General features: G+C 37.1%; 1 protein-coding gene and 1 pseudogene across 9 annotated transcripts in view; both read left to right on the plus strand.

Annotated features, from left to right (window-relative positions):
- Positions 1-13,884, plus strand: part of ATP9B (ATPase phospholipid transporting 9B (putative)) — a 509,413-nt gene that overhangs the window by 185,866 nt on the left and 309,663 nt on the right. For all 9 annotated transcript variants that reach the window (XM_069095002.1, XM_069095000.1, XM_069095001.1 and 6 more), the window contains one exon: positions 5,954-6,048. In XM_069095002.1, coding sequence (XP_068951103.1) covers positions 5,954-6,048 — 95 coding nt within the window. The remainder of the gene's footprint in view (positions 1-5,953; positions 6,049-13,884) is intronic.
- LOC138166519 (GMP synthase [glutamine-hydrolyzing] pseudogene) lies at positions 9-4,368 on the plus strand (annotated as a pseudogene).

Raw genomic sequence — 13,884 nt, forward strand, 5'->3', positions numbered from 1 at the left:
TTTTTTTTTTTTTTTCTGGATTCTTCATTGTTCACAGTGTGGTTTTCTATCCTTAACAGAAATCTCCTTTAAAGATTTTCCTTGCTATTTTCTCTCTCTCTCTTCTGCATTGGCTTCCAGAAAAGTATTTTCCCCCCACTATCTTTATTTATTTATTTTATTAAATAAGCAAGTCTCTGTAGACAAACTCCCCCTCCCCCTGCCCAACCAATGTAAAAAAGAAAATCATCCTTCTAATGACTGATAGGAATATGACCAGGGTTACACTTGTATCAAGGAAATGAAAGCTATACAATTTGAATTGAAATTAGATGTGGTGAATAATCAGTGACAGTTTTTAATACCCTAGAAGTACCTTTAATATGTCTTTCTACAAGAATTTCTACCAGTCTTTATATATCTAAGTTGTCATTCTCATCTGATAGAAAAAAATAACTTTTAAGATAACTAATATAACTGTTTCATTCACTTTTGCTATTTTTATTGATACTTTAAAGCATTTTTTAATTATGTAAATTCATAGGTTGAATATTTCACCTACATTTTGCATTACATAGGGTTTTGTGTGTTTACCTAGGAACCTAGATATCATTTATAGCATTGTTTATACAGGATTTTTTTTGTTTGCATAACTAATTTACAATTTTAGAGACTTATTTGATAGTTGGTGGACACTGCTTTCATAAATGTGGTTCATTCTTGTAAACAGTTATAAATTATACAATTTCCTGTTTACTTGTTTTGTATCATATGTAATTATTATTAAATATTCCTATATTCTTATGCTCTGGTAATATGGTTTTAAAAGCTAATAATGCACAGGACATTTGAAACTATGATTTCAGTACTGACAAAGAATTATTTCAAAATAAGGGGAAATGTTTTACTTACTGTTTCAGTTTTGGTGCAGTGATTATTATTTAACGCTGACTTAGCACAAAGCAGTCTCTTTTTCTGGATAAAAGTGAAAAGACTATGAGATACGTTATCGATGAAATTAACTGTTGAAGTGGAGAGGAAATGCAGCTGGCCAATACTTGTCATAGTGTGAGCTCTATTGAATGAATATATGTGCAGTCAACCATTCACAAGAGTCACACTGGTCTTGAACTGCATTGATCTGTAGTATAATTCTAAATGAAATTGATGGATGAGAACAAACATTGACAGGGAAGGTAAAGAGAACCATGAAATGTCTTGGATAAGAAAAGTATGATAGAAAGTATCCTGTTACTGTCTGCTAGAGATTAAAATATTTATTTAAGTGTGACGTTCTTTAGTGTGATACTTATTCATCAAATTTTTTATGGTATTTCTCCTTTTTTTCTGATGACTGAAAGATTAAATGTTTGAACACAAAAAATTAATTTTTTCCTAGCATTTTATTTTTGTTTCAGAGATCTTAAGAGTTTTATGTTTTCGTATAGTATGATGACAAAGTTTTCAGAGGCTTAGAAATAATGTTTGATTTATATTGTTTAGAAATATAGTTACTAAGAGAGACGCGGACTGAGCGCCGCCACCGCCCGCCCCTCGCCGTCTGTGCTGCCTGCACCCGCACCCATGGCTCTGTGCAATGGAGACTCCAAGCCGGAAAATGCAGGAGGAGACCTCGGTGATGGCAGATACCACTATGAAGGGGCTGTTGTCATTCTGGATGCTGGTGCTCAGTATGGGAAAGTCATCGACAGGAGAGTGAGGGAACTGTTTGTACAGTCAGAGATCTTCCCTCTGGAAACACCAGCATTTGCCATCAAAGAGCATGGATTTCGTGCCATCATAATCTCTGGAGGACCAAATTCTGTGTATGCAGAAGATGCTCCATGGTTTGATCCAGCAATCTTCACCATTGGCAAGCCAGTCCTTGGAATTTGCTATGGCATGCAGATGATGAATAAAGTATTTGGAGGCACTGTGCACAAAAAAAATGTCAGTGAAGATGGAGTCTTCAACATTAACATAGACAACACCTGCTCGTTATTCAGGGGTCTTCAGAAGGAAGAGATTGTTCTGCTCACACATGGAGACAGCGTAGACAAAGTGGCTGAAGGATTCAAGGTTGTGGTGCAGTCTGGCAACATCGTAGCAGGAATAGCAAATGAATCTAAAAAATTGTACAGAGTACAGTTCCATCCTAAGGTCGGCCTTACAGAGAATGGGAAAGTGTTCCTGAAGAACTTCCTGTACGATATTGCTGGCTGCAGTGGGACCTTCACCGTGCACAACCGGGAGCTCAAGTGTATTGAAGAGGTCAAGGAGCAAGTGGGAACTTCCAAGGTTCTGGTTTTGCTCAGTGGTGGCGTCGACTCAACGGTCTGCACGGCTCTGTTGAATCGGGCTTTGGACCAAGATCAGATCATTGCTGTGCACATCAATAATGGCTTCATGAAGAAGAGGGAGAGCCAGTCTGTGGAGGAAGCTCTCAAGAAGCTTGGAATCCAGGTCAAAGTGGTAAATGCCGCTCATTCTTTCTCCAATGGCACAACAACTTTACCGATATCTGAAGAAGACAGGACTCCCCGAAAAAGGATCAGTAAGACATTGAACATGACTACAAGTCCTGAGGAAAAAAAGAAAGATCATTGGAGACACCTTTGTTAAGATTGCTAACGAAGTAATTGGAGAGATGAACCTGAAACCAGAAGAGGTTTTCCTTGCCCAGGGAATGCTAAGGCCTGATCTAATTGAAAGTGCATCCCTTGTTGCTAGTGGCAAAGCCGAAGTCATCAAAACTCATCACAATGATACAGAGCTCATCAGGAAACTGAGGGAGGAGGGAAAGGTCATAGAACCTCTGAAAGACTTCCATAAAGATGAAGTGAGAATTTTAGGCAGAGAACTTGGTCTCCCTGAAGAGCTGGTCTCTAGACATCCATTCCCAGGTCCAGGTCTGGCAATAAGAGTGATATGTGCTGAAGAGCCTTATGTCTGTAAAGACTTTCCTGAAACCAACAACATTTTGAAAATAGTGGCTGATTTTTCTGCAAGTGTTAAAAAGCCCCACACGCTGTCACAGAGAGTCAAAGCTTGTACGACAGAGGAGGACCAGGAGAAGCTCATGCAGATTACCAGCCTACACTCACTGAGCGCCTTCCTGCTGCCAATTAAAACCGTAGGGGTGCAGGGAGACTGCCGCTCCTACAGTTATGTCTGTGGCATTACCAGTAAAGACGACCCCGACTGGGAATCCCTGATGTTTCTTGCACGTCTGATCCCATGCATGTACCACAACATTAACAGGGTCGTCTTTGTGTTTGGTCCCCCTGTCAAAGAGCCTCCCACAGATGTCACGCCCACCTTCTTGACCACTGGAGTGCTCAGCACGCTGCCGCAAGCTGATTTTGAGGCTCACAACATTCTCAGGGAGTCCGGATATGCTTGGAAGATCAGCCAGATGCCGGTGATCTTGACCCCTCTGCATTTTGACCGGGACCCTCTTCAGAAGCAGCCGTCCTGCCAGAGATCGGTGGTTATTCGAACCTTTATCACAAGTGACTTCATGACTGGTATCGCAGCAACGCCTGGCAATGAGATTCCTGTAGAGGTGGTGCTGAAGATGGTCACTGAGATTAAGAAGATCCCGGGTATTTCTCGAGTTATGTATGACTTGATGTCAAAGCCCCCAGGAACTACTGAGTGGGAGTAATAAACTTCTTTTGGACCTGAGTGCTGTGTGCCGTTGAAATGATCTGAGACGTTGCCAGTGTTGACATACAGTACTGTGAGGAGGGAGCTGGGGCTGCTCCTTCCCTCTGGAGCCTGTCCTGGAACGTCAGGCACCAGGGAAGAGCTGTGGGGGACCCTGAGGGGGCTGAGGATTTGTACGGGTAACTAGCCAGGGCGTCACGGCCTGTGCTCAGACTCATTTGACTCTTGCCTTTGTGTTCATGCATTCATTCTGTGCTGGCTTTTCCTGTTGCAGTCACAGAGCTGCCTTTTTGTTCTCTGAAGGCATACCTCTTCTGGGTGACTATGGGGGTGCTTCTGTATCCTGCTAGGAGCTTGGGGGGCTTTTGGAAGCACCTGTGATGGACTGACTGATCCATTGTGGGGGGCACAAGCCTCTGGGGAAACTAAGACAGGTGAATCGCCTTGTTCCTCCCTCCCCGGGGGTTTACCAGTCATGCCATCGCTGGCACACGAGGGTTTTGGAGCTGTAGAAGTTAGTACTTTTTGGAAAGGGGGAAGCCTTCCCAACTTCTTGGCACGTGGCACCATTTTCTAGACCTCTGGGGTAAGGACACGCCAATATCCCCTTCACTAGTAAGAGCTTTGGGTTGTCTCAGTCTCAGATGTACTAGAATCACACAGCTTTTTTAACGTTAACGTTTTTCCTAAGAATAAAAGGAGAAAAAAAAAAAAAAGAAATATAGTTACTAAGCAGGCAGTAATTTGTTTTGGGAATTCTAATGTGTGAAAGTGCCACCTTTGGGTCAGTTATATATCAGGAACTTATCTCTTCTCCATGTTTTTCTAAGCACTTCACCTACTGAACTGCTAATGTACAGATATTAATGAATAAGATATCGATTGTATGTTAGATATTAGTCATGTCAGGGTCCACCCATACTTTGTGATACCAAATTCTTCTAGACCTGAGCACCTCAACAAACCATATTTTCTGGCCTTGTTGTTGATATATGCTCTGTAATTCTTAGAATTTTGTCTTATTTCATTGACACCCTTTTGCTAAATTGTCATTGTTAGATGTCTGAAAATATATGAGAAAATCCCTTTGCCAATGAATATATATATTTTTTGTAGGAACTAATGCTATCCTCTCCCCCCCCCCTTTTGTTCAACTTTGTTAGCTCCTAATAAAAGAACTGAAATTTAGAGGAAGACTGAAATTTACGATTTGGGAGTTCATTTCTATATTTATATAGTTTTGGATACATATTGTTCATGTAAAATACAAGTTTCTAATTTTAAAAATTTGGCCACATAGAGATAATAGGGATGGTAATCCATTAACACTATTTTGAGATATTGGGATTACTTAAATTTAGTTTTAATTTCACATTTTGTTGTTACTACCTTAATTACTTATTCTTTATAGATTTTGGGAAAGGGACACTTTGAAAGAATTCAGTTTTTAAAATAGGAATACTCTTCTAGATTAATTTTTTTTAAAGCAATTGGAGTTAAGTAACTTGACCAAGGTTACAGGACCAGTTTTTTTGTGTGGGTGTTAAGTATCTGAGGCTGGAACCGATCCCAGGTCCTCCCAACTCCAGGGCCAGCGCTCTTACTCACTGTGCCACCTAGCAGCCCCTAGATTAATTTTTAATAGGTAGAAATTAACAAGAAAATTTTCTTAGAAGAGATAGTGTTTCAGGTATAGAGTAATCCTTAAAAGTTCAGATTCAGATATAATGTCACTATATAAATTACCTATGTGGACATTTATTTGGATACATTTTAGAATTTTTGTAAGTATCTTAATATCTTATTTAAGAATTCCCCTAATTAAGAGTGTTAATGTGTTAACTGTGCAGTTTCAAGGGTATTGCATTTTTGAACTTGAAAAAAGAATCTGTATTTATAAAGCAGTCAGTGATAAATCTATTGTTTCTGTTGGAAAAATTAAGCGTGAATGTTGGATAAGTATAGTATTCTTTATTTGTGAATATAGATTTATATTGCCATTGTAAACATTATTGAACTCATTTTCAGTAGTCACCTTCTTTTTAAAATAGGTAACAAGTTCTCTTAAATTAATATTTTTTGAAAAATCACATTGAATAAAATGGATAGTAAATTTTACCCAAAAAGCTATATAATTTTTATGTCATTATAGCTGTTCAATCTTTATATGATTTATATATGCATAATGTTTTTAGTGTTTTTTTTAACTTTGTAATTCCGAGTAGAAGTATGTACACATACATGGAATTTATCTTCTATAAGACTTAAGTTCTCTAGTATGGTAATTTTTTTCTTTAATTTTAAGGTTCATGCTTCATTAGAACTGACCAGCTAGATGGTGAAACAGACTGGAAACTAAAAGTTGCAGTGAGTTGCACACAGAGATTACCAGCTTTGGGGGTAAGCATCATAGTTACTAAAAATAATTTCATAATGTTATGTAATCTATATGGTAAATGTTGATGTATACCTGGATATCAAGTATTTAGGGCATATTTAAGTAACTTGTTTCCCTAATTTGGTATCATTTGGAATAAAGCTAGTGTATTATTTGCATTTCTGTGGAAACAATGGATTAAGGCAACATGGAGTCTTTATTATTATTATTGTTGTTGTTGTAATTTTTCTATATCAAAGTTCTTGATTTGGGATTTCTCTTGTGAATATCACTTAATGGTTAATACAGTGCTATTCCACTACAGACATTAATTTTCCTCAGTTATGGCCATTTAAAAAATCTTATTTAATTCTTCCTATTCAAACTAGTGTTTCCCTGCCCATTTCTTTCCCCTTTCTCATTGGTTATATGTTTTGTTTTGTGTGTTATCTCCCGATCTTCTCTTTTTCCATATCTAGTTTTTCCATGGTAGTCTTTCCTTTGCATGTGTAGTATAGAGTGGGAAGTATTTAGTGATTTCTCTCTTCACAAGGCTCTCTACAACAGTTCACTTCCAAAAGATAAGGTTTTCTTATGTTGTTTAGAGTTAGGTTTCTTGCTCTGTGGAGACAGTTGTAATTGCTTTACCACTGGCCTATAATTCCTCTTTGGAGTGTTTTGAGAGTTAATAGGGTTTGGAAAAATATCGAATACTCTTATCTTTTGTTGGTCATGATCCCCAGAAGATTTCTATACATGTTGTCTCATCTTTTTTGACTTTTTTTATGCCTTCCCATAGAATCATCCACAAGAGCTTCACCCAATGTACTGTGAACCTTCCTCTTGATTTCTTAATTGTTGTGTGCTTTCTGATGGAGCTGAGGGAATGCTATTTGTTTATTATTTGTCCTCTCATTACTTGCCTAACTTCTTTTCAGGTCATACATCTTTGGTAATTTAAGATCATTTTTTTTAGTAAGTAGTTAGTTTGAGTTACTTATGTAATTAATCAAAAATTTATTTTAGTAGAGGTAAAAGTAATACAATAAGTATAGAAATGTGTATTTCTTCATTGCTATGACACCATGGTGGGCTCTTGTCCTTCTTAACTGATTAAACTAAGACTCCCTTTTGAAGAGGAGAGCCAGATCAAATATAAATACTTGGTTTCTATTCCTAGTTCTGGCACAAACTAACTGTGACCTTGAGGAAGTCTCATTATTTTCTTCTAAATTGTTTCTACATTTGCAGCTGAAGAGTTTGGGATTAAATGATTTTCAATATTGGTACCTAGTGGTAGGAGCAGTATCCTAACCTCTTCCTATATATAAGTTAAGGAAGTTTTGCTCTAAAAGGTATTGAAACCATCCTCAAGACTTAATTGTTTAGTGATATCAGTTTGGTTGGAATACTTGAATACAAAGTAACCACAAGGAGCTCTCAGGTGCTTGACTGGTAGAAAATGATGTGGGGAAATTCAGCCAAGGGAGTTTCACTTACCTGATCAATTTGAGGTGTCCTCAATGTCAGTCACTGATAACTATTTTTCTCCTGCTTTTTCAAAGTAAAATTCCTTTTACTAACTATTGAATAATATGTGATTGTCTCAGTTAGTTATATTATTTAACCTAAACTTATCTCCACCTGATGTCTTTCTGCCAGTTAGAAGGGTATGAGGTGAATCCTCCTTGTTTTGATTTGCATTTCTCTTATTAATGAATTGGAACGTCCTTTCAATATAGTTTGTAGTTCCTTTGAGAAATGTGTCCTTATATCTTTGGACTACTTATCAGGGAGTGGAGGTTTTGGTTTGTGTGTGTGTGTTTGTGTGTGTGTGTATGTATGTATAAATTTATTTGGATATGTACAATCCAAGCAATTATATATTATATTAAGACATAATTTACACAAGCACAAAACAGTATTAAATATATTATGAATGTATTAATATACTATACATAATTTATTCATGCATAAACAAATATGTTTGTGCATATGCATACACATATATGTATTAACCCTAATCAGATATTTGATAGAAAGATTTTTCTCCCCCATTTAACAACTTCCTTTCTTAGGTACATTAATTTTGATTCAGAATAAGCTTTTCAGTTTCATGGAATCAAAAGATAATCTGTTTTGTCTTTTGCAATTGCTTATATACCTTGTTTGGTTAGGAATATATCTTCCTTTTCTTTTTTTTTCCTATTTTTCAAATGCTTTATTGAATTCTGTTTTACATCATTCATTTCCTCCAGATTTTGAGCTACAAATTTTCTCCCCATTTTTCCCCTACCCACCGCTCCAAAAGAGCAGTCCCACAGGATATCCCCTCCTCCAATCTGTTCTCTCCCATATTTTCTCCCATACCCCTTTCGACTTTTCCAGTGGATCTCTATGCCCCAGGGCCTGTATATCTTATTTCCCAATTACCTGTAAATCCTATTCCACCTCCCACTTGTTCTATTCTCTACTTTGATCCCGTCCCTTTTCAAAAGTGGGTGCTTCCAACTTCCCTCCCCGCCCCAGCATTCCATCCCTTCCATCATCTCCCCTCTCATTCCCTTCCTCCCTACTCTCTTGGAGGGTGAGATACCCTATGTAGTGTATATTTCACTCCCTCCTCAAGCCAAATTCAGTGGGAATAAGGTTGACCCATTCCCTTTTGCCTTCCTGTTCTTCCCCTCCATTGTAACCATTTTCCCTTGCCTCTTCTATATGAGATAGTTTACCCCATTCTGTCTCTCCCCATCTACTCTCATTATATTCCTCTTTCACCTCTTAATTTCACCTTTTAAGTATCATCCCTTCCTGTTAAATTGGTCCTGTGCCCTCTATCTATGTATACCTGTAAACATGTATACATACATTCACATATGTATTCATATGCCCATATACCCTCATATGTGTATATATATTTATATATTATATTATATATTATTTTGTTAATTAATTATTAATATTAATATTATTATATTGTTTATATATATCATAAAATATATATATATTTCTATTCCCTTCAACTATGGAGAAAAATTTCATCAGTTACAATTATTGTTTTTCCATGTAAGAATGTTAATAGTTCAACTTTGACAAGTTCCTTATGATTTCTTTTCCCTGTTTACCTTCTCATGCATCTCTTGCTTCTTGTATCAGTATGCCAAATTTTCTATTCACCTCTGGTTTTTCATCAAGAATCCTTGAAAATCCTCTATTCCACTGAATGACCATATTTTTCCCTGAAACATGATACTCAGTTTTGCTGGGTAGGTGACTCTTGGTTTTAATCCCAGCTCCTTTGAACTCCAGAATATCATATTCCAAGCCCTTCGATCCCTCAGTGTAGAGGCTGCCAAATCCTGGTTTATCCTGACTGAGTTTCCACAATATTCAAATTGTTTCTTCCTGGCTACTTGTAATATTCTCTCCTTAACTGGGAATTCTGCAACCTGGCTATAATATTCCTAGGAGTTTTCTTTTGGGGATCTTTTTCAGGAGGTGATCAGTAGATTCTTTCAACCTCTATTTTGCCCTCTGGTACTAAAACATCAGGGCAGTTTTCTTTGAGAACTTCCTGGAGGATGATTTCTAGGTTCTTACTTTGATCATGGCTTTCAGGTAGTCCAATAATTTTGAAATTATCTCTCCTGCATCTGTTTTCCAGGTCAGTGGTTTTTCCCATGAGGTATTTCACATTGCCTTCTATTCTTTCATTTGTTTAGATCTGTTTCACAGCATCTTAGTTTCTCATAAAGTCATTAGCTTCCATTTGCTCCAATCTAATTCTGAAGCAATGATTCTCCTCAGTGAGCTTTTGAGATTCTTTTTCCATCTGGCAAATTTGGCTTTTTAAGGCATTCTTCTCCTCATTGCCTTTTTGAGCCTCATTTGCCATTTGAGTTAGTCAATTTTTTTAGGTGTGATTTTCCTCAGTCAGGCTGTTGACTCTCATTTTGTAATTTTCTTGCATCGTTCTCATTTCTCTCCCCAATTTTTCTTCCACTTCTCTTATCTGCTTCTTAAGGTCCTCTATGGCCTGTAACCAGCTTGTATTTTCCTTTGAAGCCTTTGGTGCAGGAGTTCTGACTTCACTGTCTTCCTCCTGTTCCATACTTTGCTCCTTTTTGTCCCCAAAATAGGAGTCTAATGTTGGAATCTTCTGTCAGCTTTCCTTCCTTTGCCTGGTCATATCACCCCTCAGTCACTTGACCCCTGGGCTTTTTGCCACAGTAGGATTCTGCCAGCAGACAGGGGAGCTTTCGTCCCAAATGCTGCGGTTTTCTCAGCTGCTGGAGGTATTAGTTGGGTGCCCTCTCTGAGGTCTCCACACGCTCTGGCAAGCTGGACACACACCCCAGGACCTCCACCCTAGACTGCAATCCAGATCCAAGCAGGTTAAAGCAAGAGTGATTACCCTTCAGACTGGTGCTTGGTTCCTCTACACTCTGCAGGCCAGGAGCTGAAGCTGCCACGTGGCACTGGATGGCTGTGTAGGCGTCTTAGCGGCTTCTCTCCCCGGGGGCAAAAGCTACACCCTCCCACTTACTGGGTCCCAAAGTCCAGACTGCAGTGACCTCTCACTTTGTCCTTCATCTTTGTGTTGATAAATCTGGAAATGGCCACAGCTGCTGCTGATTTGGAGTCCCTCTGGCCTGCAGCTGCTCAGGCCTGCCCTGGGGCTAAAACCTAGGTGTGGGACTGGGCTTGGCTCCCAGAGCTGCACTGGCGGATTCCTGCCAGCCTGCCGGGCTGTCCTTAGAGGGAGGTTAGCTTTTCTGTGTTATTTTGTGGGTTCTGCAGCTCCAAAGTTTGTTTAGAGTCCCCTTTTTACATGGATTGGGGAAGGTGGAAGCCGGAGCGGTGGGGAGGTCCTTCTTCTCCTCTGCCATCTTGACTCCCAGGAATATGTCTTCTACTCATAGCTTTGAAAAATATATGATTTCTCTCTCTTCTATTTTTTAATAGTATCTTTAATGTCAATGAGTACTATGCATTTTGAATGTATTGCAGAATAAATTGAATAGTGTTAGTCTAAGCCTAGTTTCTGCCAAACTGCTTTTCAAGTTTCCTTTCAGTTTTTGCCAAATAGGGAATTTTAACATAATTTATATTTTTCTGGTTTTTTGATCACTGGATTATTTTGTGCATGGTTTCTGATTTCTTCCTTGTCTAGTCTGTTGAATTAATCTAGTTCTCTGTTTTTTAACCAATTCCATATAGTTTTCATTATTACTGCTTTATAATATAATTTGAGGTCTGGAAGTACTATTTCTCCTTCTTCATACCTACCTCTTTTCACTATTTCCCTTAATAGTCTAGGTCTTTTATTTTTTTCAAATGAATCTTATTTTTTCATGTTTTATAATGTATCCCTTTGATAATTTCATTGGGCTAAATCAAAAGTATAAATTACTTTTGGTAGAATTATCATTCTAAATTATAATAATAGCTAGAATTTATATGGAGTTTTAAGATTTTTCAGGTTACTTTACAAATAGTATTTTATCCTTAATCTTGGGAGGTAGGTACTATATTATCTTCATTTTACAGATTAGGAAACCAAAACTTGGGTGAGGGATGGAGGGGGAGGGGCTTGATCAGGGTCACACAACATGTAAGTATTTGAGTTCATGTTTGAACTGATGTCTTTCCAACTTCATTGCCCAACAATAACATGGAAACTGTTCAGAAGAGGGAACCCAGCCTAGGTACTTAGAAGTCTAATAGACTAAAGAAGGAACAAATAAGTCTTTATTAATCAAAGAATAAAAGTCTGGAATTGACGGAAAGAGAAGGTAATGAAGAGAATGAGGTAAATAAATCATTTTTAGAACAAGGTGCAAAAAAGAAAATTTAAAACTATCCCCTCAAAAAAACAAAACCCTAGGTAATGGAGGAGGAGAGTACAGAGGATTTTAACTGGTTAACTGAGGGGAAAGAAAGAGGAAGAATTAGTAAGCTAGATAAAAGGAAGAAAGAAGCAGGAACTAATAATTGAAGTAAAACTCAAACTAGGGAACAAAGTAACAGATATGAAAAGATGTCTAAGTCTTAGTGAGGGAAAGAGAGCCAATGATAAGTTTCCTTTAAGAAGTTTAAGCTAAAATAACTGAAGAAACATAGTATTGTGTTCACAAAGTAAATGGGGAGTGAGGTGAAAATTCTATTTAAGAAACAAAAATAGTTTTAGAGTTAAATAGATAACAGATCCCTAACTTATAACTTTAAATTGGAATGGGGGAGAGAAGGGAATAGCATTTATTTAGTGCCTCCTTTGTGCCAGCTACTTTATTAAGGTGATGTGCTAAGCTTTTTTAGAAATGTTATTTCATTTGATTCTCACAGCAACTTTGGAAGGTATGTGCTGTTATTATCCCCATTATTATAGTGGAAGAAACTGAGGTAAATAGAAATTAAATGACTTGTCCAAGCTCTCACAGCTCTGAGTGTCTGAGGCTTGATTTGAACTCAGATCTTCTTAACTCCAGACCCAGTACTTAGGCCACTATACTACATAGTTGCCTTTAGGTATGAATGACTTGATCCAATAAAATAAACAAAAATGACAGAATGGATAAGAAAACAAAACTCCACAATCTTTTCCTTAGAAGGAACATACCTAAAATACAAAGACATACACAACACAAGATTGAGAGACTGGAAAAATTTGCTGTGCATTAATTAAGTCCACAAAAAGCAAGAGTTGCCATTATGCTGTCTGACAAAGCCAAAAGTACACCCAGAAGTGACAGAGAGAAACAAGGAAACTTCATTGTGTTGAAAGGGACCATAGACAAAAACCCAACATCAGTATTAAATGGGTATTCTCCAAATTCTTTAGCATCAAAATTCATAAGGGAGAAACTAGCATTACTGTAGACATAGTCAATAAACAAGTAGTGACAAATGATTTCTGTGTCTACCCCTCAATTTTTTTATGAACCTAACAGCCAGATAAACAGAATAGAAAATATGGAATTGAACAAATTCATAGAGAAACTAGAGTTATAAAACTTAGGACATCTGCTAAATGGAATTCCTAAAGAATATACATACACAAATGGAACTTTACCAAACAAAGCCTGACCACATGAATTTTGGAAATACATTTTTTAAAGAAGCAGCAGAAATAGTAAAAATATCCTTTATAGATCATAGTAGAGTAAAAAAAAAAATACACATACATGCATTGGCACCTCTGCATGAAACTGTGTGTGTGTTTGTGTGGCTTATTCAAGTGAAAACAAAAGTTACAGGTTCAAATGGAGACTTAATAGTGAAATCTTAGGATATAATGAGTAGGTCAAAAACAAATTATGGAAATAATTATGAATTAGGTGAAAGAATATGTTCGTAATGAAAAAACATACTAAAATTTAAGGGATACAACTAAAGCAGTTCTCAGGGTGAAAATTATATCTTAACAAATTATACATTAACTAAATGGAAAAGGAGAGGATTTATGAACTGAATATGCATTTTAAAAAATGGACAAACCAAAAGTAAACACAAAAAGGATATTTAAAAAGTAGAAGAGAAAAAAATATAGGAATTATATACTTAAAAATTATATAAAAATATTTTTAAAATACTTAAAAATTGGTTCTTTGAAAAAAATTAATAAAATTATAAATATTTAGACAATATAATTTTAAAAATGACAAATCAATTCAAGCAAATGGGAAAAAACATAAATCAAGATGAAATTGACAACAAATGAATTTTCAAAATGTACTGTGCATAATAAGCTATCAAAACAGAATACAAAGGGTGGCCAGGTGGCGCGGTGAGTAAGAGCGCCGGCCCCAGAGTCAGGAGACCTGCGTTCGGTTCCAGCCTCAGATACTTAACACTCACAC

Source organism: Petaurus breviceps, unplaced genomic scaffold, assembly GCF_028583685.1.
Source record: "Petaurus breviceps papuanus isolate PSGF00001 unplaced genomic scaffold, PetGlider_PUasm1.0 224, whole genome shotgun sequence".
Lineage (NCBI taxonomy): Eukaryota > Metazoa > Chordata > Mammalia > Diprotodontia > Petauridae > Petaurus > Petaurus breviceps.